The sequence below is a fragment of the Synchiropus splendidus genome, chromosome 12 (genome assembly GCF_027744825.2).
Source record: "Synchiropus splendidus isolate RoL2022-P1 chromosome 12, RoL_Sspl_1.0, whole genome shotgun sequence".
NCBI lineage: Eukaryota > Metazoa > Chordata > Actinopteri > Syngnathiformes > Callionymidae > Synchiropus > Synchiropus splendidus.
Window position 1 is genome coordinate 6,988,248 of NC_071345.1, and position 26,029 is coordinate 7,014,276.

The window sequence follows — 26,029 nt, forward strand, 5'->3', positions numbered from 1 at the left end:
TATTGCTGGATTCAGTAGTTATTCACTTTCATAATTGTGAAGAGCCAAGCTGAGGAGTACGTCGTGTTCTTTGTCGTCATAAAAATATTTTGTGCGCTCAGTGATTCTGTGTTGTTTCCGTGATTGGTTTTCATAACTTTGTGTTTATTAGCTAACTGGTAGTGTAAGATTTCAATTGTTTGACTGAGTAATAGTGATGTCACCATCTGCTGTGTTGTTATATTTAGTTTGTTTGATTGTTGCGTTTATCTCTTCTCAGTTGCCTTTATTCATCTTTCCCACTGACGGACAAATAAAAGAATTCTAATCTAATCTAACTTAATCTTTGCTGCAATGTGTAGTGTTGTAATATTACGGGCCATTTATGCTCCCTTACACATGAAATTGTATTGTCCATTTCTAACTATGTTTCCATCACTGATCGCATGACTCCGTGCATTCTTTGCTTTGGTGTTGCTGTTCACCAATATGTCCACCAGGGGGAGCCGCCCAGAGTCAAAAATTTATGACAACTGCAAACTCCAAAACCAACTGTCAAAGAAGTATTGATCATGTTCCTCTCGCACAAAAGAGGAAACGGAGGCAGCATTGTAGGAGGAGGTGGTCAGTGAAGATGTCAAATATATCGCGAGTGGAGGAAGGAGAATTTCCGGCCTTGTTATGTCTTCTTCATGTCTCTTTAGAGCTATGTTTCAGGTACCAACAGAAACACTGCCCCCCATGGTTTCCGGTGGTACTGCTCCGTTTGGGCCGTATCCGTAAGTTTTGTGGCAACGTGCAGAAATACAGAGACCATACCATACCATAAATGGACACCTCTGAGTCCTCTGATGGACCAGCCATGTGTCCAGGTGCGCCCCACCTCGCACCCCAAGTTGCTTGGATGGACCCCATGGAGAGAAGAAAACAGCTGAAACTCTGTATATAAAATATTTTATTAAATTGTGTGAAAAGTTTGTTTGCTATGAGTTCAGGTGACATTTACAGAGGACGCTCGCTTCATAGCCAAATGAAAGCACGAAGTTACAGACACTTGCTTTGGAAACAACATTCAGCGCAGCATGCAACACAATTTTTCTTAGAAAAAAAAAAGGCCCAGTGCTTTTTGGCAATAAACTTCTCCAACTTCAGGTAAAATATTGAGAAATTCAATCCAAACAAACTGAGTTTTCGGAGCCTTGCAGAGATGCGTTTTTTTTCGGGTTTCTGCTGTGCTCTCAGAAGCTGAAGCAGAAGTGAGCGTGGAGGTCAGAAACTGCAGTAGAATATAGGTCAGCGGTGGCCAGGCTGCGCTAACTTAGCTGGATTCAACCTTTGATGACATCACAGCTGTGTGTGGATTTCGACGCCGCCTGGTTCAGATCTGGCCCCCATCCCAGCAGTTTTGGGCGGCAGCTGCACATTTTGTGGCTCGACTCATAAAAAACTCTAAAAGCCTTGAGAGTTGAACCCCCCCCACTCTTCAATCATAAATGAGTTTACATTCTTAATGAGTGAGTGACGATAAGCTTAATTAAAGAGAGCCGCTGAGGGAGGACAAGTCGAGGTAAAAAACACGCCTCCCCCGCTCTTGTGCGGAGCCTCACATGTCTCCACTGTTACGTAACATTCCACAACAACACGTTATTTCTCCTGACAGCGCGTCATGCTGTCAGTCAAGCAGCCCACCAGGGAGCAGTCATGTGTTTGGCTCCAGGGGGCTTCGCTCCCTGCATGTGCCCACCTTCCTCCGGGCTTAATGCACCAGCGTGTCTTGCATGTACAGCTCAGAATTCCTCTCTTTACACTGACTCTTATGGACTCCAACTTCAACTATACGTGTTACTAACAGCATCATGGATCAGTGCAGCTATTTCCTCAACATCCTGCAGCACTGTTTCTGGTCTCAAGTCCTCCACAGAGGGATGAAGGGGGATCAACCGAAATCCCATATCTTTCTGTGGTCTATTATCAGACACCTGAGGTTATCTCCTGTGATCTCCCCACTTCTATTCCACAGTTTCCAGCACTAATCCAATCGCCTCACACGAGACAAACATGGCGGACACAGGTTGCAACCGGAGAAAATAGTGGAAGACCATTTCAGAATCATTTTTTTCACGAACTCACATTCAATGTTGATGCATGCTTGCAGGTATAAAACTGCTGAATCCCACACTTCTATGTGAGTCCCAAGGATGAGGGTCGCTCAACAGGAAGTGAATCAAAGAGTTGGATGGTGGTGAGTCCCGCCGACTCATTTTACTAGACAGGAAGTAGATCAGAATCATGCTCATGGGAGTCCAGTTGCTTGACAGGAAGTACCTCATTCCAAAGGAAGTGAGTTGGACTCCTCTAATTCCAATGAGCACATATGCTCACTGCTTCTACGTGACTCATGAAACTGCTGAATCGCACACGATGGGATGACTCAACTGGGTAATGGTGTGCTGCACCAGGAGGTCAGAAAGTCCTGCCCTGTCACTGGGACATTGTTCAAGTCTGAGTCTCCAAATTGGGGAGCGTTCCACTTCAGTAAGCTCAGTGCAACTGTGCTTCGCTGTTCCAGCTTCTATTTAAACGTCTAATATCAAGCTGATAATCTCACCCCGCGGCGTAGCAACGTGTCTTTTGTGCCAGCTAAGTGGGGCACAGATATTTAGCATCTTTTGTCGGCGATAAAGCGCACACACTAAAGAAGCAAAGTGGGTTGTTGATGATCACGACAAAACTAATGGATTCAGGCTTGTGGAACCTAAGCCACAGTGTATTGTGCTAAACAGCCAAGTGCAGAGGTGAGACACTTCTCTTGCCCTTGGGATTCCATTTAAAGCTAAATTCTCGCCTCAGTCAGCACAAGGTGAAGAAGTGCAGTGGTGACACCGTGTCCTTGGTAATGTGTTTCTGCAACGCTTCATGATCATCCATTTCTCCGCTCTGCAACTGAATGCAATCATTTGGTCTCTCTGTGAAAAAGTCTCCCCTCGGGCCAAAGTTATTTCACTTCTCAAAGACTTCTGTTTTGCTTTTTATTCAGATGCTAATATGAGTTCAGTTGCTGATGTCACCAGCGTCATGGGCTCTTATAGCATCTGACACCCATTGGGACATTCTATGGAGCGAAACAAATGGTCTGTGAGTGTTGCAATATTTACCTTTGTTTTCTCTTCTCTAATCTTTTACACTCGTTCATGCAGTCATCCACGATCATCCCTTTACTCTCATGCTTCAGCAGTCTTGGGCACTTCCTATATATTCAGTCATTCCTCAGTCTCTATTTCATATACATGCCAATGACCTTCCACGCGAACCTTAATTCTCAGAAGCCTCAGGTGCTTAGCTGGTAACAAATGAAGCCGCCTGCGAGGAAAGTACTTGCTGGCTGTGTGTCATTATTCCTTTAATGACTGGCAAAGATTCTGTTCAACACATTTGGAGGCTTAACAGAAATAGAAGTTAAAATGTTTTAGATGTAAAGCCAAACCTGGATTATATTTCGTTTACAGCTACGAGAAACAGACCGCGATGACCTGAGAGACAAACCAAGTCAGATAAAAACAGTCGTGGCACTTAAAGAAACTGTAGTCTCAGTGACTCTGGTGCCGGCTCCGTGTTAATACAGAGAGATGGATATTCGGAGATACACTAGAAACCATTTCAAACATTGTAACCACAGGACATTGATGGCGCGTGAGCTGTGAGTTTGGCACTGTGGACTCAACATATGAGACAATCTGGTGGTAGAACGAAGCAGGCGAACACATCCCACTCTTGGTTATTGATTGGAGAAATCCCTTTTTGAAAAGCCACTTGCTGATATCCAACGTCACGGCGAAGACAACATCCATATTGTTCCAACAAAATCAGGGAGTCAAGCTTATCTCTTTAACACAGTCAAACTATAGGGAGAACTGAATTTACAGTCACAACTGGAGCTCCTTTAAACAAGAAATAAGGGCGAAACATGAAACACAATATGCAAGTGAGCTGAGATATCAGCATGCATTGGAGGTGCTCTGCTTTTCTGAGCACTTTAAATTTGAATTCAATAACTATTGAATTTCATTTTGATGTTACGTATTTAAAGCTCTTGCAGGTCACATGACAGAAGGTGTCAGAATTCACACGAGGACCTCTCACCTGGCTTCCACTGAACCGGCAAAGCAGCACACTGCTGAAGTTCCATGATCTTACTTTAAAGCTGCATTTAAAAGGAGCAATAACCATTTTTGTCAGAATAACATATTAATGACAGATCACCCCCTCGAAGCACTGTCTTCCCATCTGTGTGCGAGTGTGAAGCACGACTTTGAAGGAGACCAGCGGCGAAGTCGTGGCACTTTTGTGGTCGGTGGAAACCAGGATCTTATCAAATATACTGCATACGGTGCACTTTCATTTTCCTTGTACGATCATCCTACGTCTGACACCTTTTGTCACAGAGACACGGGTTGGAACTCTGGGCTTCACAAATGTCCTTTTGACTTTGGTCAAGGACGCTTCATGGGTCAATCAGAAAAGAGGCTGTTAGGGTAACTTGACAAGGCCTGGTGTCACCAACACACGTCCAATCCCTTCCTCACTTCCATGGCTTCATATATTGACCTTGAGAAAGTGGGCTTTCACATTGACGACAGGCAGCAAGGCAGCATTCCGCATTGCATATTGATGCATAGGAGTTTCAGCCTAATACGTCAACATACTCAAAGCTGTCTCTGTCGTCGATATGGGGCGCAAAAGTCCACTTTCCCAACATCTATATATAACGCCTTGGGAGTGAGGACGGATCGTCCAGGAGGTCAGGTGGTTGCCGTGCTCAGTATTTGATGTGTTTCTGGTTTGACCAAGGCGTCATGCACAGAAGGGACAAATTACATCGGTGTTTTAAAAGGAAAGAGTAGCTAAGTGGACGTAGCCTCAGCCATCAGCCTTCCATGGTCAGTGGTGTTGGCAATAAGGCACAAAAGGAATATCTCTGAAGGGGGCCAACTGGACGCCAATTATTAAGGAAGAAAATAAAACATTCATCTCTTCAAGTGATCGCAATCTGACCCGCGGATACATAAAGGCATACAAATGTATAAGGTCACACGTGTAAACATGAGGATGAAGTCACATTCATTTAATGAGTGTTTTCCTCTTGGATGATGATGCTGGCGCTGTTGGCAAAGAGGGTCCTCTTTATCTGATGCAGATTTGGGGCCTCATTATTCGTACATCTATTGCTCACTCACAACCGACGAATGCACTCGACATGTAAACCGGTTCGGTGCGAGTGACTGGCTGAAATGTCTGATGACTGAAGAATCATCGAGTGGCCACAGTCGTGAGGAAAGCTGAGAGTGAGTATCCATGTGGGCTGGACATGCAAACGAAGAAAACTGGTGAGTAGATTTCTTGAGTTATAGATGTACACGTGGTCCGTCCTCATTATTTAACATTCTCAATGATAGCGATCTCCCGTCGATCCGCGTAATCCGGACTCAGACCGTTTAAGTAGAGGCTGCCGTTTCTGGAAAGCGCCCCTGGCACGGGAGTGAGAGAGAGAGTCAAGTTCGGGAAGCCCTCTCTGTCCTCACAAAGGTTGGCCGACAGCGTCCGCTTCCCAGGAGTCATTTCCTGGTTGAGGGCCGTGTTGATGCCGAGTTCGGATGACAGCTTCCTCTTGATGGACGCCGCGCGCTGGAACTTGTCGTAGATGTCGACGCTGAGCCGCCGCCGTGTCTCTTTGAACTCCGCCGACACGTTAGCTGTCCACTCGGCAGCGTGAGCGCGAAACTCCCCGACCTGCAGAGAGAGGAGGATGATTGACGCCTGCAGGTTACCAGCGTGACCTGTTTGTCTAGATGAGCCGGGAAACACTGACAACAGTCGTTTCACTCAAATACATCAAGCCTGTCAGAAATGGCAGTGTAGCAGACTGCTGCAAGTGATTCCGCCAATGCCTTATTCAGCAGTGTGTTACCAGGGAAAATATCAGATCGAATTGCAATAATGAAAAAAAAATCATAATAATTATACACTGTATATATAATATCATGTATATATATATAAAATTAATTTAACAGTTAGGATGAGAACAACAACAACAAACATGGAGGAATCCCTGAACATCTATCTATCATCTATCTATCTATCTATCTATCTATCATCTATCTATCTATCTATCTATCTATCTATCTATCTATCTATCTGTCTGTCTGTCTGTCTGTCTGTCTGTCTGTCTGTCTATCTATCTATCTATCTATCTATCTGCCTGCCTGTCTGTCAGTCTGTCTGTCTATCTATCCATCTGCCTGCCTGCCTGTCTGTCTGTCTGTCTGTCTGTCTGTCTGCCATGTGGTGATTTGGCCCTGGGCCTTGAGTTTGACTCCTGACAAACGGCCAATGTGATGCAAATGGTATCTGATTGAGGCTGATGAGACTATGACTCCCAGGGGTATTCACCATCTGCAGTGGTCAACATTAGCAATAACACCCGTTTAGACTGTAAAAGTTCACGTTAAAGTCTCACCGAACTTCGCCTGAAGTTCCATTGGATTGTGTATTGCACTTTTCATTTAGAGGCTTTTAAAGCGCTCCTGCCTTGAGCACTCTCCAACATCTTTATGGGCTCCAAATGACAAAACTCATCACGGCCATTAATGACCGTCATCTGTTATTTACAGCAAGATTCAATTCACTTACTGACAGCAAACGCAACATGAGCAGGTTTGAACAACTGCAGGATTGAGGCTCCCAGAATCATTGCTCATATGTTTCATATAAAAATTGTGGTTGATAAAATCCCTGCAAACTTCACCTCCAGGTCATAAAATTAAGTAAAGTCTCTACGGCAGAAGTTTAATTAAAGAACAGAAAATAAATCACAGCACAAATACAGAAGTGCTAATAACCAGAGTTAATTACAAACAGCTTATACGACCAAAACCCAATTCATTTCAAACAACCGCTAACAATAAGCCGCATATGAATAAATGCTTACTGTAAATCTCCAACCAGAGACCTGCCTGGTTTATTGCTAATGCCTAATAGCTAATAATGAATTATTATGGTGAATGCTTGCCCCTCTCTTGGTGAGGACTGACCCCTTGTGTTTGGGACGACTCGTCCGCTGACCGTGAATAAGCTCTTGTCAATATCGCTCAAATCCATGTGCCTGACATTCTCAACTTTAATGACGCCTTTTCATCATCGGCTTTAAAAAAGAAAAAACCTTTATTGCTCAATATTTGCTCATGATCCTGCGAAATGGAGAGAGTTTATCGATTCTTCAAAACACACCTGTCTCCTCAGGGGGTTCCTTTCAAGCGATATGTGCAGAGAAGCCTGTTTAAAGTATTGAGTGGAGCTATGGCTGAGCAGCACGTGATCCCTACGTCTTCAGATCTTCTTCCCCCGAAACAAGCACTCTCAAAGCTTCTACAATTCTCCGAAGAGCTGAGCTCCGACAAAGGATTTTCATTATCACACACTCTTATTAGATATATAGAAACGATCCATACGGCACAATGGTACGTACAGATCACTCAATAATAACCCTGCCAGAGAGTGTAAGAATCTTATTACTCAGCTGCAACAAATAATCCATCCAATTGTCATCCAGGCTGTTCAAAGACAAATGGAGGGAATAGGATTGAGCTAATGTGAAGGGGATGAATATTATAGCTCTCAGTCATAACGGTGAAATTATTTATATGTGACTCCTGAAAGAGGCCAATAAGCAGTCATGGTTCCTCGACATGACACTTCCTGCAATTCTGGTGAGGTTGACGTGGAACTAAATAACATCTAAAGAGTCAGTCGGACAGAGGAATAGATCGAGGGAGGCGAAGAGGAGAGTGCCGACAGGGTGGCAGAAACGATAAGTGTTGGTTGCACTGAAGTTATTGAGGTTTTCAGTGGAAATTTGCTCTTTGTTTCTGTGTCTTTTTGGTTGTAACTTTACTTTACTATGTAAGATTTTAAGGTTTTTGATGATGATAGGTTTCATATTGAACATTCATAAATCGCTGAGTTTGGCTCACCAGCTATTATTATGACAAATCTGTAGACACTAACTGTCTCCAGGCAAGTCCCCTGTTCTGAGAGTGTCCTCACACTCCCCACAGGGTCAGTGAACATGGTTGTATTCATGGCCCTGCAAGAACCGAGGACTACTAAAGGGTTCAGTTGCTAAAATAGCGCTGTTTCTACTGGAGTTATAGGTCATTCGTTGTCAGCTGGTCTTTGATTTGATTATGAAACGTGGGAGGCGTTTTCCTATTGCTAAAAACACACCTGTTTGCCATTTTACTGTACATATAGTGTAGCTAGATCCAGCCAAATGGATTAACCGTAATGCTAAAGATCGAACATTAGCTGCTCATGGCAATGAGAACAGCCAATCTAATCTCGCACACCTGCCAAAACAGGACGTACCTCCTCTTTAGTTTTCTTGGAGATCACCCGAAACCAGTCCCCGATCATGCTGAGAACGGCGGCGAAATACGCAAGCCCGACCAGGATGTAGAACCAGACCACAGGCTTGTAGTAGTTCAGATACTCCGGGCTTTCTGACCAACCTGCAGCGAGAAGGCAAAACGTGGGTTACGCAACCGCTCTGGAGGGAGGAAACTAAATATGCAGGACTGAAAACAAAAGTCAACCGAGGCTCGGAGTAACTGCTGCGTTGTTGCAAGTGGCTTATAATGAACTCTCTTGAGGTGGCCGGGTTGTTCTGCATCAATGGCAGCTTTTAATGATCCCAGAAATGTTTACGTGAGAAACGTATGCAAATTAAACAACTTATTAAAGGCTGTGTGTCACATGACCTAAACGTCTTTGTTTTTATTTCCTCTCTTTCCCTGAGCACGTCGATGAAGGTGTGTCTCCAGAAAGATTTCGGGAGGCTTTGGTCAATGGTACGCTAAACCTTCCTTGTAAACAGTCATTATTTAACTGAAGGACAATTCTGAGGACAGCTGAAATAAAATACACATCGTATTAAAGCAACAATGCGTAACATGTAGACATAAATAGATTATATTCATATTTCCTGAGTTGACAGGTCTCATTTTGAACAGTCCAAAATTCCGGAGTCAGACTCTCCAGCTCTCCCTTAACAGTTTTTAATTCAGAGGAACCTCTAAAAATATAATATATTCAATCAGACTTCATTTATCTGAAATCCAACATAGCTTCAATTGTTCTTCCTAGCAAAATGGCGATAGCCATTAATTAAAAAAAAATCACAAAAGTGTTTGAATCCATCTTTCTTCGCCATGACCTCCTTAAATAATATATCCTATGGAGTCGTACAAGACTACCAGTGTACACTCTTGGAGCAGTCTAATTTTATTAGTTTGTACGTAGGCTCAAAGCTGTCAGCAAGGCAAAAGTATTTTTGGATCGGTATTAGGATACTCACTTAAATGTGCAATCTCTGCTGAGAATGCTTCCTATACGATGCAATATTTATGTAATAATAACATGAAATAACATAATAACACCCTGACACAATGTGCTAAGTATCACAAATTTATATTTCTGGACCAGACGTTATGATAATGTTATGGCTGAGCTGACTCACTTCCAGATTACCAAGCGAAAGAACACCAAAAAGACCTTTTTCACCGGCGACAAAGTCTCCGAAGCCGATGGTGGTGAGTGTGATGACGACAAAGTAGATGGACTCGAGCGTGCTCCAGCCCTCGATGTGCTTGAAGATGACGGCGGGCAGCGCCACAAAGATGACGCATCCAAAGAGGATGAAGAGCAGCGTGGAAAAGACACGGATCTTCGTCTGGCTGACTTTCCACTTCTGCAGGGAGGAGAAGAGAGTTTCAGAACCCTGTGGTGCAACTGAGTTCAGTACTCTGTGTTTGTGCTCCAACATTGTCGAAATGAAAACTGGAATGCAGCGTCACCATGTCGAGATTGTATCCAAAGCTTTCATAAATTTGTCAATGAAATGTGTTTGGACTGCTTCCTGAGTGGGAATATAAGAAGTGCCAGATGAACAGCGGCCGTGCTGAGAACCTCGGCGACTCAGAAAAAAACCCAAATGGGCACCAGAGATGAGACTCTTGTTAATCAGGACATGCCTTTATCCTGCTTGGCTGCAAACATGCCTCAGACTTTCTAGTGATTCTCTCAGAGTGTTGGCTGCTCCTGCTTCAGACACATTTCTCAAATTTTCAGCAGATATCAGTGTTCACACAACCTCAAGTGCCCTGAAAATTTCAAGAAAAGACTTTGTAATATTTGTAATGATATGAGCCACAAATTGTCTCCTGTCATTATCTATTAGAATTTTTCAAATAATATTTAATTATTTATTTGCAATCAATATTGTTTTTAAACAGACAAAAACTTCCCATTATTATCATGTCAAAATTAAATAATAATAACAATTACTTATTAATAATAATATGTAAAATATGTATTAATACAGATTAATAATAATAAGTAATACTACTATTTTTTACTTATTATAATCATAAGTATTAATACTTATTATTATTATTGAATTCTGACATAATGATAATGTTACATTTTTGTTTGTTTATAATAATAATAATACATAACATAATATGTATTATAATTTTAACAACAAATAATCCAGGTAATTAGTGTATAAAAAGTATCAGAATTTCTTTCTGATTTTGTTTCAGAAACTTCATGTATTCATGAAAATTATCATTCACAAATATTTAATAACTATAAACACATATTTTTGGACTGTTTTATGATAGACGATTGCACATTATTCAGCCTTCTATCCATCTAAAATGTGTGAACAAGTCCTCGAACAGTTCAAGCCACATGTCTTTGGTCATCACTAAACACACTGGAGTGGTCTGGTCACACATACACACAACAAAGCAGAAGAAAACGCCTCAAGAAATGACCTGTTTAAACGGCCAATTCAGAGCCTCAACAACCCATTTGCTCTTGCCCTCTCCTGAAGCGGTGACTCACTTCCTCTGACCTCTAGCATGAGCTCCATTTTCCACGTCATCTTGTCGAACCTGCGACACAAATTTCACATCACTCCCACTGAAGCTGCAGTGAGGTGTCATGTGCTGCCATAACAACCGGCTGAGGTGCTGACATCACCCCGGACATAGTAATTGGTTCATTGCCGTGACAATTCAGAACCCTGTGACAACGCTTGAGAGTTCCCTGTTTTCGATGCTGTCTTCAGCTGGATCCTGGTATGAAGTGCCCTTTCTTTTGAGTTATGTAACCCTGGAGCTAAGTGCCTCGGAGGAGGAGACCAAAGAAGAGGTAGAGCTCAGATCAGCGAGTCTGTGATGTGTAGCATCCGCTCTCCACTAACAGAAGTACAGTAGCACGTACAGCAGCCAGGACCAAATTAGTCAATGCTTCATTACCATATTCTGAAGAGGTGTCTGACGCCAGTCTCTTGGGGGGAATCGGCGACACCAATCTCCCCTATTAATTCTAATGTAAATCTTTACACCAGAGAAAAGTGTGGCAGAAAACACTGTAATCTGGCGGCTTTATTTGTCAGCGTATTTTGTCGCCCTGCTGACAGCTGCTGATAAATATATTTATAGGCGCAGCGCCTGCTTTTATTCATGTGCGCTGCCTTCCGTTTTGTTGGTGAGAAATAAGCCCAACTGCATGTATTTGCCTCACATCCTAGAAATCACTTCCATACTGCAGCTTTGCAATGTAATATTTTTTTTGCAGCTAATGTGTTGTTGTTTTTTCATTTTTTTTATTGTCTCGCCGCCCAGGTGGAATCCGATAAGCCTGGCTGCCACCGAAATCTCCTCCACTGAAACCCTGTTTAACCTCCTCTATTTGACTTTGTGCCGTCTCTGCTCTTCACCCTTTTGTGTGACCTTTTGTTCAGATGCCAGATGTAGCCTGGGCCTGCAGTGACTCTGAGCAAATCCTATTTTTTACCTCTGCATTTCCTTGAACAAGCTAATGCCACTACTGACGCAGTCATATATGGACTCATAGGAGTGCCACAACAAGGAAAATAAATGTAGGAATATAAGAAGAAATAAATGCTGAGTTATGCATAAACTTATATTGAAATGGAAATACACTGATTTACACCTTTATTTCCACATTAACATCATACTTATTCTACTCCTTTAAGTCTATATAATAACTGCATTGGAAACATAGTACATTGCAATATTGTGACAATACAACAGCCAAACAAGCCAAGCTGCAAATATGGAGCACTGTTGTACTTTACAAAAGCAGATGGTGGACACCTGCTTCAGAGTAAACAGAGACTGAAAACCAACCATTGGTTGAGGAGATTAGGACGTAGTTTCGTAGTACGGTAAGAACAGGCCATGAGAAGGGATTTGACTGACTCAGACTCTGAAGAGTACAGAGAATATTCACACTCATAGAGTTACACAGAAAGTGACGCTGCTTCCACAGGTCAGTGACTTGAGGAATAGTATTTATATTCTTCCTCACCGCTCTCTCTCTCTCTCTCTCTCTCTCTCTCTCTCTCTCTCTCTCTCTATATATATATATATATATATATATATATATATATATATATATAGTCACTTTACTTCCATCCCAAGCTTTGGGTCGCACTGAGCCATTTTCTCACTTACAATATACCTTTAGCTTTAATAGGGCATATTCATTATTGACACAAAAGTCCATTTCAATTTAGAAGACTTTGCAAATAAGTCTTCTGTAGACTACATTTCTGCACATGAACTCTGACTTGAAATGGTTTCACTACAGTCTTAAACCATTTGATGTCGAGGGTGTTACATGAGAGCAATCCATCCATTCAGGTGTGACGCTGTATTTCACTTGTCAGTTCTATTTGCGCTACAGTTTAAGTTTGAAAAATGCCCCCCGGCATTTCTACCTCGGCGGCTGCTGGTGTTTTGATCTCTGCATTAAGCAGAAGTTGAAGTTTGAGCTCTTGATTTGACAGTAAAAATGTCAGCAGTAACTGACTCATCAACTTCGGAGCATAAATCCTCGCCTCGCTGGAGAACCTGTCCTCATTACAGCGTCACTGCCGAAACGTGGGGTTGATAATGTGCAGACATGGCGGGATTTATGTGAGGTGTAAGTATAGCTAACGGTTCCACAGTTCGTCATAAATCTGGTGCAAAAAAAAAAGTAGATGAATATAACCACATGACCGTGAGTAATTATGATGGACCCTTTTGGTTAAATCTTCCCAAAATATCAATTGTTTTCCATGTATTTGAATGTGGAAGACACGGAACAGTCAAGGGGTTTAAAAACTTTACTCTACAAGCTTCAATTGTTGCAGTGTGTGACGGGAATTGTCGCACTGTCTGAATGGTGGGAGTGAATTTAACACTACAACAAATGATATGACCCAGATTGGAGACCCAAAGTTGGCTATCTCCAACTGTATCAGCTGCTTCCTGGGGTTGAACTGCGGAGTTGAGGAATTCAACATTGTCTCCCTGCGTGAGGAGCTCATGGAAAACTTGGCTACAAAGCCTTATAATGTGTTGTCATGGAGACGAGGGCTCACCAGATGCTCCTGAAAACATTTGCGGCTGGAAAATCTGTTCTTGACCAACAACTGCAGCGAAGCCAAATTTGCGATCAATATCATTGATATTTCCGCATTTCAGATGACAACAACCTGATTTTGTTAATTAAAAAAAACTAATTTGCAAATGAAAAATCAAGTAATCTATAAATATCGACTGGATTGATTTCCCCATGAGAGAAAATGGATCAATGTAATTACGCAAGTGGACTTGCAGATGAATCCACAGGATTCATGCTTGAACCTTCTGAATTGAATTACTTGCTTGAGTCAATTCTGCCCTTAGTTCAATTATTTACTTTCACTGGGCTTCAAAAATCTGCCCTCCAGTTTCTGGACCAGCAAGGCTGCTGCTCAGGTGTTGAAGTCACATTTACGTTTTGAACAAACCACAATATAAAAGTAAAAAAAAAAAAAATCTCACCACAATCATCTCCTCCACTTTAGCGATTCCTTTTCCAAATATGGTGCCCAACTGGTCGCCTACACCGGCCAGCAAGAATCCAAAGAGGGGGATCCCCAGAAGGGCGTAGATGACGCAGAAGATCCGCCCACCTTCAGTGTGAGGGGAGATGTTCCCGAATCCTGACGGAAACGCAAATATTAAACATCGAAACTCAAGCATGAATGTCGTCCTAACACCCGAAGTGAACAGATGCAGTGTCACAAACATAATCCCTCGAACAACAGTTGACATTTCATTGTGTTTACTCAGAGTTCTGACGCCAACGTGAAGGTCAACACCTGCGCATCTTGAATAATGACGTTGTCAGCAGCTCTTCAGAGCCACACTTGAAGAAAAGCGCCATTAAATGTGAGAAAATCTGTCAGTCAAATCCTGTTAATGAGAGAGTGACAAGCTCTCACATCTCAGTTGCGACAACATAAATGCATGTCATTCCTCACTCAAGAATCCTGGACACTTTCTCATTATTTACGTCTCTTGTTGGCCATCTTTATGATCATCTGGTTCACCAATTTAAGTTGCAACTGGTGCGAGAATGTTGAATTCACCACAGTAGAAAACAAGCATGAGAGGGATAGGATCACCTCCTGTTGATGTTTATCATGTTTAGTCACAAATACAAATGTGATTTAGATATAATGCGGATTTTATGTGCCATCTGTTGCAGTGCATTATGGGACTTTTGAGACTATGAAATCACGTCCGTCGACAGTTTTGTTATGGGCCGTCAGTGGCTCACAGGAGTTGACAGTTCAGGTCACGTTCCACTGAGTTCTCAACAAAGCAGCTCACCCTTCTTCAAAATCAAGAGTTGATTTAGCATCATTGCTCTCCAACATTAGGTTTTGGCAACAGCCATTCCTGCTCTTCACCAGCACCAGCAATAAGCTGCACTCCTCCACTTGCACAGTCCACACTTCACTAGAAGCTCTGCATTGCAGCAAGGCCACTAAATGTTGGAATCCAAAAAGCTGGTTGTTGCCAACGGATGATCAGATTAGACGGATGACAGATCACAAACGCACCTGGGAATGATGTTTGGGAGGCAACATTAGAGCAGGGAAAACTACAACTACGTGGGGTGCATAATAATGCTGTACACTTTTGGTTACCTCTTTCATTTTTGCTTGTCACTGACAGTTTTTCCCCCGTAAAACTCAAGGCGGTCTTGAAAGGAAACGCCACACACTCAGCTACCATTGATCCACTCGCCTCGCAGTGAAGCGCAGACAGTCGATATTTGCTTTGTTTGGGGTCTGAGCAGCGCTGTTTTATCACCATTCACTCATTTGATGGACAGTCTCTTGCTGGCTGGGTTTTATTTAAGAGAGAATCAAACGATATTTGGTCCCATATTAGCTTTGGTTTAATTTGCTCTTCAGAGTTTTGAGGGTTTAGTTTTCACTGTCAGGTGAACAAGAGTGCTGTGTGTTTGCATGGGCAGCATGTAAAAGCTTTTCCTTTGAAGGAAAGGAAACGCACCAGATGAGCAAGCGCTGCTGGACCGTTATAGGTGGAAGTTGACGTCCATCTGTTGCGCCACCAATGACAATAATCAAAGCTATAGTTGTGTATCAATTTAGAGGCGTCCACTTTTCAGCACTGCTGCAATTTCACGCTAAATTGGTGAAGAAAATTGAAGTGAGTCCAGAATGTTGCATTTCTAGCACCAAGGCAGAGGAGGAATTTGAAATGAATGTTTCCCCCGATGAGGGACGGGGATCATTTTCCCTACCGATTGTTGTGATGACAGTTCCGGCGAAGAAAAAAGAGGAGCTGAGGTCCCACAGGCTGGTCTGGTTGGTCGTATTTCCTGATGGGTTTACGCCAGCACGGACCGCGGAAACCACTTGCTGATGGGAAATGAAGGACAATGAAAGTTAGCACAGACTTTGATCTTTCAGAGGAAATGTGGTGTGGGCTGTGGAGCTTTTCCTGAATGAAGATGAATTCATTTGTATGGGAATGGAGCTGAGGAAAACCAATTAATGTTTCCCACATGGTTTTGGTTTTTTTTTTCATATTGTAATGTTTGCTGTATTGCATACAAGCCTGACACTCAACCTTGGCACCACAGAACTGGACCAAAAGGAGATGCATCCTTTTGAAGTCTCTGGAGAAGGCGGAATAAAACAAGACGCTTCTAATGGAAATGCCTCTTTAATTCGCAGACCAAACCACATATATTCACAGCAGTAGGAAAAAGGTTAAATTGTCGGCTGGTCATACATTTTCACAAGTATCAAACATTAAAAGGAGTTGCATTATTAAAAAAATGCAACCTATTCCAAGGATTAGCCTGCAATATATACTTTCATATACCTTGTTGTGGAGCAATCTGGTTGTCAATATTTGGCATAATTTACACTCACATTAAGTTTTGTTGTCATGGCAACTTATCACTGTTTACATCCCCAAATAATCTCGCATTATAACAGTAAGACATTATAGCCTAAATAACCAAAGTCTTTTGAGGTAAGTCATTTCTCCCAGATATAAATTTTGTTTTCCAAAACACTGTGAGGGAGATATATTTGGCAAAATAACGGAAATGAGGGAACAAATTGGTGACCTTAAAATGTCATAAAGAGCGTATCACACAGATAAGCAGCCATTACAGAGTGCGACAGAAGTTCTGTTTGAGGGGAATCAGCCCACTGGAAGGCAGAAAACAGGTTTGTGACCTAAAAATGATGCATGGAAAATGTGAATATTTCTGTGAGAAGCACTTCTTAGGAGCATGTTTAACTAGCGTCGCTGACTGCAGAGCAAGCACCTGCAAAACATGGCTTTTTTCTAGTATCATCTAGTGCCAAGAGGAAGAGAACAGACTTATTAGATTGCTCAACTGCACATGTGAGAAAAAACTAAAACTTATCTAGTATTGGCACAGCAATGCTAACGCTAGCTGTAGCTGTAACTGCCACCCTAGTTAAATGCTGTGTTCCAGTTATCTAGGAAGTGGGAAGTTGGAGCAGGGAATGATGCCGCAACGGAGTTCAGTGCATTCCAGTTATCGAAGTCGGAAAAGAATGTAGTGACATCCACAAAAGCTACTCTCACGTGTGCCTCGGCCTGGCAGAAGCAACTTCTTGATAAACACAATACCGTTGGCAACTAGAAGATACGCAGGATGAAGAGGAAACACAACATTGCTGGATATGTTTGATTCTTTTGCTGTATATCATTGATTCAAAACTTGTAGTGCCTGTTTACGTTCCGGGAAGCCATCTTGGATTGCGTATTTTCCCACTTTCAGACTTGGAAATCTGACATCAGGAGACGTCACCAGTATGTATGACAAGAACTTTGTTTCATAGTTATTTAATTTGTTGCTTCATGAAAAACAGAACACTTGGGACCAGTTGGAAAATGCTAATGAACTAGCTGAAGATCATACAAAATGGTAACATACTTGTTGTCACTTCCTTCACAAACAAAAGCTCTCTTGCACAAGTGCACTACTACATTAGATTAAAAGCAAATGTCAGCATTCAGATAAGTTGTTATCTTCTGATGTAACATCACATTTTAAAGTACCGTCACATCAATGTGTATTGTCATTATTTGTGCTTGTTTGGTGCAGTTGTATACCAATGCAGAAGATAATGAAGACATAGAAGAAGTGTATTTGACATATGAGAAGCTTGTGAAAATACAAAAGGTGCCAGAAATTTGACTCTTTAGATGAAAAAAAATGTTGTTACACAAGCCTTTTCTCTTCTGATCTGACACTTACACACAACACTCACCACTAGCTTTCATGTCCTCAGAAACGACTCAGGATAACAAGTCATTAGTGAAACAATTGAAGGGAGAATCTCTTCATGGAGGAGCTACAGAGACACAGAGCTGTCTCCTAAATTGCTTTTGTACCTAACTGTGTTTATACAGGGTTTTCCTGGATGTTATTACATTGTTTCTTTGACCCTTAACAAACGCGTATATTAATCATGGCAGCTCTGTTGTCAAAACCGATCTGACTGCGGATGTAATGAACTGTGAAACACTAATAGTTTTGTGAGACAAAGTCACTTGCAAATAACACCTCTCACCTTGTCAGCGGTGTCGGAGTCGGAACGCATTTTCCACACACTGGCTGTGATGTCAAGTTGCTATCAGCTGCCATTCATCACCCGTACAGGAGGTGAGGACTGACTTTTCATTTACCCACAAGTGCGGCGTGTGATAAGGCAGAGAAAGATTGAGTTTGTGAAGTGGATGAATTAGGACGGGAAAGAAAAGAGGTGAAAGATTTATGGCATCAGGCTTCAAAGCCATAATGGAAGAGTAATGGGGTTCTACCTCGGTGTAAGTTCAAATAGTTCGACAGCCGTGTGTATTTGTATTCTGCTGCCAGCCAAGACAATGTGAAATAATTACGCAGGCTTTGTTGAGCCGGCTGACCAAATGTCTGGTGATGAATGAATGAACAAAATAATGACTATAGATAGCTTCTATGAAATCAGTCATCGTGAATCCATCATGAACAGACTCATCATACTCTTTAGCTCCATGTCTACAAATCATGCCTTCATTTTCGTCATTTAATTCAAATTATACCCCAAACTACCTCCTTACATCCAGGTCAGTCGCATCCCATGGCATCATTAACACATGATCCTCCACAATGTCCCATAATTCTGCCACTTACACTTGCATAATGACTTCTGTTCTCACCGTTTTACCTTGTGTCTGTTTTCAAATATCACTATCTGACTTGTCTATATTATCTATATCTAGAGCTCGTGACTGTGTGGATGGACAGATGGACGGATGGATGGATAGATCAAGGGATGGGTGGGTAGATGGATGTATGTATGGATGAGTTGGTGGGTGCAGGGATAGATGGATAAGTTGGCGTATGGATGGATTGATGATAGTTGGATGGATAAGTTGGTGGCTAAGTGAGTGGATAGATGGATAACTTAATGGATGGATAGATGATGGTTGGAGGGGTAGATGGATGAGAGTGTTGGAGGATGGATGCATGTATGAGTTGGTGAATAAGTGGGTGGATAGATGGATTAATTGGTGGATGGATGGATGGGTGGGTTGGTGCATGGATGGTTGGATGAAGGATGGATGGAGTTGGTGGATGGATGCATGTATGAGTAAGTGAATAAGTGGATGGATAGATGGATTAGTTGGTGGATGGATGGAGGGATGGATGGATGGGTAGGTGGGTGGGTGGGTGCATGTATGGTTGGATGAAGGGTGAATGGATGAGAGGGTTGGTGGATGAATAGGTTGGTGGCTAAGTGAGTGGACAGATGGATAATTTAGTGGATGGATGGATGGATGGATGGATGATGGATGAGTTGGTGGGTGTGTGGATAGATGGAAACGTTTGTGGCTAAGTGGGTGGATAGATGGATTAGTTGGTGGATGGATGGATGGATGGAAGGATGCCCAAAATTCTAAACAAACATCCCAAATGTTGCGGTCAACTCACTCTCACAATAAAATGAGACCCGAGACCCTAAAACACAATGTCTAGCAACCCACACAGCAGAAGTGTTCCTCACTCTGAAAAGCCTCTTTTGTTTCAGGCAGAGCAGTGAACGTGATTCGCTGTGAGAGAAACCTATGATGGTAATGCGAGGGCCAAACTGGCAGCTTTGCCAGGAGCCTGAATCATCTAGGCTTTTTGACATCATTCACTTTTTTAATTACTCCCATTGAGAGCACCTCTCCGCTCCGTCCTCGGCTCCCTTGCTGTTGATCAAAAGGAAACGACAATCGTGTGTGTGCAGTTTACTTGTGAATGCTCGAGGGGGCACCTGTGTGCACAGGATATCGATGCATCTGGGACCATATATATATATATATATATATATGTGATGCAGTCTTGATAGCTGGCAGCCGCTGGTTCAAAGCGGCGGAGATAAGAAAACCAATTTCTAGTACAGTGCTCACCATGGTCCTGTTTCCTTTTGACGTTTAGCATTCTTAACACATTTCAGTTGTTGGATTGGAGAAGATATTTCTGGAAAGTGCGGCGTGACTAATTGGGAAAGATGCCAGTCAGTTCAGTCAGACGCCTGATGGCGACAGGCAGCAGACACCAGTGTTGGCAAACATCAGCGACATTTGTGCGCGGTGATGCTGCGCTTTAGCTGCTTCCATTCTAAATATATATTCAGTGCGGTGATAAATCTGAGAAACTAACAAGCTCACAAACATGAATCCTCGGGATATTTGACCAAAGAGCGAAGGTCAAACTGCTTCGTCTTCATGCTCAGGACAGATGGCTGGTAGCTGTGAGTAATTGGGGGAATCTGACTGAGACCTCACATTAAAAAGCTCTGAGGGAAACATCCTTTTAGGACTTCAAATATTTATTTTTTGCTGTAAAATTTAAATAGACTAATGTATGTTAATATTATTATTGGTGATTCGTGAACATAATTTTCACCTTTGACAGTGAGAATACTGATCATAAACTATATCTTTTTTGGCACTACATACTCTATAAATGAAATACAAGACATTTATATCCAGCGATATATGACCCTTATAGGATCATGTGAGATTGAAGCCTGTCCCAGCTACACAGGGCGAGGGGCTTCGGACCCCCACTATACACTAATACAGACGACATGTTTTTGGTACGTGGGAGGAAATCTGCACCGCTAGCTTGAGCAGCTAAATAAAGCCGATGTTATTTACAGATGCTGCAAACTTTTTTTCGCTCCCAAGAAACTAGCTTCTAATTTCAAAAAGTGAAATGAAGCCCACCACGGCCGAGTGACTGTCACGACTGTTTAATCTCATCATCACTGTTCATCATCCTCTCCGGACACTGATTCAGCATCCTGGAGTCAAACAACAGCGCGCCGTTCCAGATTCAATTTGCTCTCATTTGCATTTTATTAATAAATCCATGCAAGCCTGACATTATTTTGTCACACACCAGCAGCTTTATTTACATTCTCCTGACACAACCATGAATAATATCACTTTAACCTGAAGTTCAATATCGTGGATGAAGATTTCGTCTGAACTAGAAAATAGATACGTGGTAGTCGGGGCAACTGCAATTTAATTTGCCTGTCAGACATGAATTTAGAAATGTGTGATAGTTTTATTAAAACTTAATTTATATAAAATAAAGCACTAAGGAATTAAAGATATATACTAAATCGTACTGGTCGCTCACTTACTGTTTTCCTTTCAGCAGGTGCCAGTCTGTGGTCGTGATTTAACAAAAATTTAAAAGGGATTTTTATTCAACTTTCATCTCTGAGAAAGGTGATCCAATGTTTGTCCAAAGCAAATGCGTTAAATGAGAGAATAATTATATCATTTGAAAATTAATGGATTTGACTTCAGTGTCTCAGGCTCTGGATTTCTTTTATTCCGTAGTCTCCTCTTGTTTCGTACTTGTATTGACCCATTTAAGCTCAACGTCATCAAAAATCATGCACACATTTTGGTAATGGAAGTGTCTCTTCGCTCAAGCAACATAGACGTGTCTTTACTTGACCTCTTGACCTCTGTATCGGTCTTTCCCTTGGCCTCTCCAAGTCCTTTCCACACATCCACTGTCTCTCTCCATTTCTATCTCATTTCTAAGAGTGACAATGTTCCAGGGGTCTTTTGTGTCCCAGAGTGACACTGAAGTCAGCCTTCCGCGGCATATCCTGAAGCCGTGTGTAGCGCGACACATAAAATAAAGATGGAGGTCCAGGTCAGCCATGGGATGGCGCTCCTTTTGCTCAGTATACTACTCATAGGACTCAGTGACAGTGACCTCAGTGCCACTGTCAGTAAGGAGGGGAGCCGCATACTATGTATACCAGGTGACATCTGCTTCAAAGAAGTGAGGAGAGCCAGATGGTCACCCTCTCATACTTGGAGCATCACACGGGCGAGGATACCTTCACCTCTACTGAAACCGCATCACATGTGACATAGAACCGTGCCTACATCATCAACATAGGATGCAAAAGCACACCTGAAAACAGTCAATATTTGAGTCCCAGAACTGCCTGAAGCTGTCCCAACTCCGTCACTCCAAACCTCTTCCTTCCTTTGTGTCGGAGCGATGAATAAAGAAAATAACTAAAGCAGCCAAGACATGCTGTGCTGCCTCTTGTTTTCATTAATGTCTACTGATAATATCATCTTAACATTTGGATCAGTGGATTCGTTTCCTGCCTCACACAGTTACATTTTTCTAAAACGATATGGTTTATGATTTAAAACATGCATGGTACGGTTTAACTGTAGTGAGGCCAGAAGCTTTTGGGCTAATTACGCGGTCACCAACCAAGGACAGTGTAATTCGGAGCATCGCAGAGCAGCGATGGGTCGCCCCTGCGATTTAACAACCCCAGCGCCTGAACAATAGGAGTAACCATCCTCCAGGTTCAATATGCCGACACAACTCCGCCAAAGGGAAACGCTTTTCATCAGAGTGACACGTTTGGTTTGTTCTCATGTTTTCCTGAGTCCAGCACCAATAACTCACATCAATTGCCTTTGTCAGGCGTCTGCCACGCTTGATGGTGATTTTGTTATTATGATTCAGTTTCTTCCATTGTGCACTAATCTAATCTCTCAATCTGAGCTTCAGCGCATCTGTTAGTCTGAAGTCCAGCTACAGTATTGACAGGTGAAGCAGTTATGGATCATTTATTTATGCTGCATCTGCCAGAAGCCTCAAGTGCCAGAGACGAGGAGAATGATAAACATTTAATAGTGTTCTTTTTTGGCGTAGCGGCAAGGGATTGTGGGAGATGGGATGGAATTATTTTTACTTTATCGTCAACATAAGTCTGTGGAATTGCTGCTCTGACTTGTAGGTGTTTGTCAAATATCAGAACGGTAGAGCAGGTTATGAACCACGGATGGAAATGGAGGTTTCATGTGCTACTACTTCTCTATAATCCACGAGGCAATGGCTTCATATTTGGAATGAAGTCAGCAATTAAGGACGAAGGCTGTGTCCCATTTCTCACCCTAACACAGGGTTTTGCACGTTCACGTGTAAGTGTAGTGTGTCCCACTACTCCTGAGACAGAGGGCACTCGCTGTTCACCACTTGAAATGATCCCTTCAAACCGAGGGAGCTCTGGAGCTGACTTGAAACCAAGTGGGAATGTTTAGTGTGGATAGATTTCCAGGATAACAAAGTACTTTATTTAAAAACAATGTTGGATAGCACAACAGGGACATTTTAGCAACGAGGACTTTTGTTGACTTTCTCTTGTATCACACGTTCGCGACCCAAATGGTCTACAGACAACATGAACAATACAACATGTATGTACAACGGTATGTTTTTATTTTCTTCTTAACAAACAAACACAGTCGGCTAGCATCCAGGCTAGCGTTAACATCGGCGTAACTCTCACCGATCTATCACCGCAATATGGCGGCAAAGCCGGCTTCGGCTCCACCCATTTCTTCTCCGTTGGTTCACCAAACCAAGTGAGATTATCAGCGCCAACAGGAAACAAAACACAACACGGCAGCCAATGACACATCGTCTTTACGCGTGACGTCATGAAGTGTTGTTCCAATTCTTAGGGATGACAATCACTTCACTTCGTTGTCGAAGGGTACTTCTTAGTGGAGGGCATTCCAAACCAAGTGATAGCATTGACTGTTAGTGTTATGGTGAGAAAAGGGACACAGTCAAGATCTTTAACTTAGGGTGAGGTTATGTGGGAGAGTGGAACCACTGCAGTGACAGCTGAGGTGGCTCAGGACTCTTCCCTTGATGCCTTCCCTGGTATTTCCCAACAAAAACTGAAGGATGTTTCTGGGAAATTTTCAATCTCAAAGTTCTTCTGCCTTGCTATAAGACCACACCAAGACTTGAGGGAGTAAGACTTTGACAAAAGAATCCAGAGTCTAGCAGATCGAAACAAAACCAACACCTTAAAAATGTGGTCTTGAGTCTGGGACCAGTCTCCAGAACTACAACTCTACTGTCTCACCATCTACTCTTGGGATCTACTGGTAGATCACGGTCTCCATAATGAGCATGCAGTATGTACCTTCGCATAACCGAGGCATTTTGAAGGTTTGCCAAAGCTTCTCACGCTCCAAACAATTCTGTTCCATGAAACGTATTTATAGCAGTGGAGTGAGGAGAGGCTGTAGTGTGACAGCAACAAGTGAAAAACATTTTCATATACTTGGTTGAAGCAGACTAAGTATTGGTTTCAATGCAATTGGTCTTTGGTGTCATGTCACCTTATGGCCAGTGAAGTGAATCCTCCACCTACCTTGACAAGGTCCTCCAGCTCAGTGGAGTTCACACACGAGTGCTCGGCCAAGAACTCCAGTTTCTCAGCCAGGATGGCCAGTTTCTGCGAACTCTCGTGCGGTTGCTCCAGGGCCCTGAACACGGTGGCGCCGATGATGAGGTAAATCACCACCAGGAAGAAGATGGCGGACACTGTTTTCCATCTCATGACTGTGGTCCTGGTGTCGCACTCATCCTCGGGAGAAGTCAGAACAGCTGGTATCGTAGAGAAGGAGAGACGGGGTTTACAGTTGTGAGCGGCAGCCTTGGGGTCCAGAAGGTCAGGTGCGGCCACTGAAAGAATGGAACAGATTGATGTGCATCCAGATCCCGATAAAAAACATAAAAATGTTCTTCGATATTTAGACATAGACATATGTAAAGTTGAAATAAACTGGACAACCCCAATGCAGCCCACACCAAGCTATTGTGAAACTACATTAAAGCAATAATCCCATCCTGTCTGTCTCAGAGCCTGACTCGCTGGTGTCTTGGAGATGATTCCTGCCTGTTGGTCCGCTTGGTGTCAGGGTCTTGGTGTCAGTGAGAGGATGCTTTGTTGCTGGTGCTTATTCCTTTGGGGTCCTACCATAATTGTATATCCTTTGTACCATTTCTTTTGGTGTCCTTGGTTTCTTAGCCATGGTTCCTTTGTGTCTGGGTCCAGGTCTCCTTGATGTCTTAGCTCCAGCTCCCTGACTCCAGGGTCAGGGCCAAAACACCAAGGTTTGTTACTCCTGGCCATGTTTTGTTTCCAGTCCCCATGGTGTTAGGGTAGTGGTTCAAATGATCGTAGTGTGTTCTGGATCCTGGCTTTCATGTCTGGTTCCTCAAGTGTCTCGGCTTAAATCGGCGGAACTGTTTTTCTATCACAGAACTCCAGATTAGACGGTGCGAATTCTCATCCCATCGAACTCATTCTCAACACCACACATTCTCATTCTACTGTGCTGCTTGACTGTATCTTGTTTGGAGCAGTCACAATCTGCCCGACTTCCTTTTTACCCAAGAGTTAAATATGACTCAGATCACACCATGTATATATTTCCCCCGCCGTTTCAGTGAAAACCCATCATCATCTGCTGGAGGGCAATAAAATTTCATTCACAAATCCATCCCTAGCTTAAGCTTCAAAGGCTCTACATTCCCCAACACTTGGAAACAACCTTTTACTTAAGCACAACTATGAATATAAATATGACACAACAGACAAACAGAATTGAATCTCATTAAAATTTAACATTGTTTCTCTCAGTCCATCGTCCTGCTACGCTGGACCAAATTACATAACTCACGAGCTCTCAGCAGCAGCATCACTTTAAATCTCATTTAAACTCTGGTTTAATTTGGTGGATTTTCAATTCATTTTGATGTCTCTCGGTATAAAAGTGCGTTGTTTCTATTATGATGAACATATGTGTGAATGAGATGAAACATGCCATAGATATTTTCTTTGCAGCTCCTGCGTTATTCCACTCCTGCAGAGTACTGTATTTGAATCCAAGCAAACATTGGCTTACTTCTCTACCATCTCTTCTGCCGTTGTTTCCTCATCGATGGAGCTTTGAAGTTCTGATAACGGTGCTGTTAGGAGAGTTGCTGCTGGCGTCCGCTGCTCCCGGTGCGGGATGAGCTCTCGCTCCACATGGTCTTCTCCTACGGTTCATGAAAAAACATCCAGGACATGACGTTCCCACCACAACATTGCCGTCTGAACGGAACAAAAGCGACGATTCTCTGCCGTAAAACCCCACCAGGTGTTCGGGGACATGATGCCCTCCGTCCT

At 42.7% G+C, this 26,029-nt stretch overlaps 1 protein-coding gene across 1 annotated transcript; it reads right to left on the reverse strand.

Annotated features, from left to right (window-relative positions):
• Nucleotides 1-963: 963 nt before the first annotated feature.
• LOC128768859 (potassium channel subfamily K member 2-like) lies at nt 964-26,029 on the reverse strand. Its single transcript, XM_053882073.1, has 7 exons — nt 25,764-26,029; nt 24,224-24,537; nt 15,718-15,835; nt 13,941-14,101; nt 9,586-9,781; nt 8,401-8,543; nt 964-5,766 (listed from the first exon to the last, which is right to left on the reverse strand). Coding segments are annotated over exons 1-7 (1,290 nt in total). The 5' UTR covers nt 25,765-26,029; the 3' UTR covers nt 964-5,409.

Coding starts and splice junctions, on each gene's coding strand:
- LOC128768859 (XM_053882073.1), bottom strand. Junction 9,782..13,940: donor AAGTGGAGGAGATGATTGTG/GTGAGATTTTTT, acceptor TCCTCCCTGCAG/AAGTGGAAAGTCAGCCAGAC. Junction 8,544..9,585: donor CTTTGTCGCCGGTGAAAAAG/GTCTTTTTGGTG, acceptor TTCTCGCTGCAG/GTTGGTCAGAAAGCCCGGAG.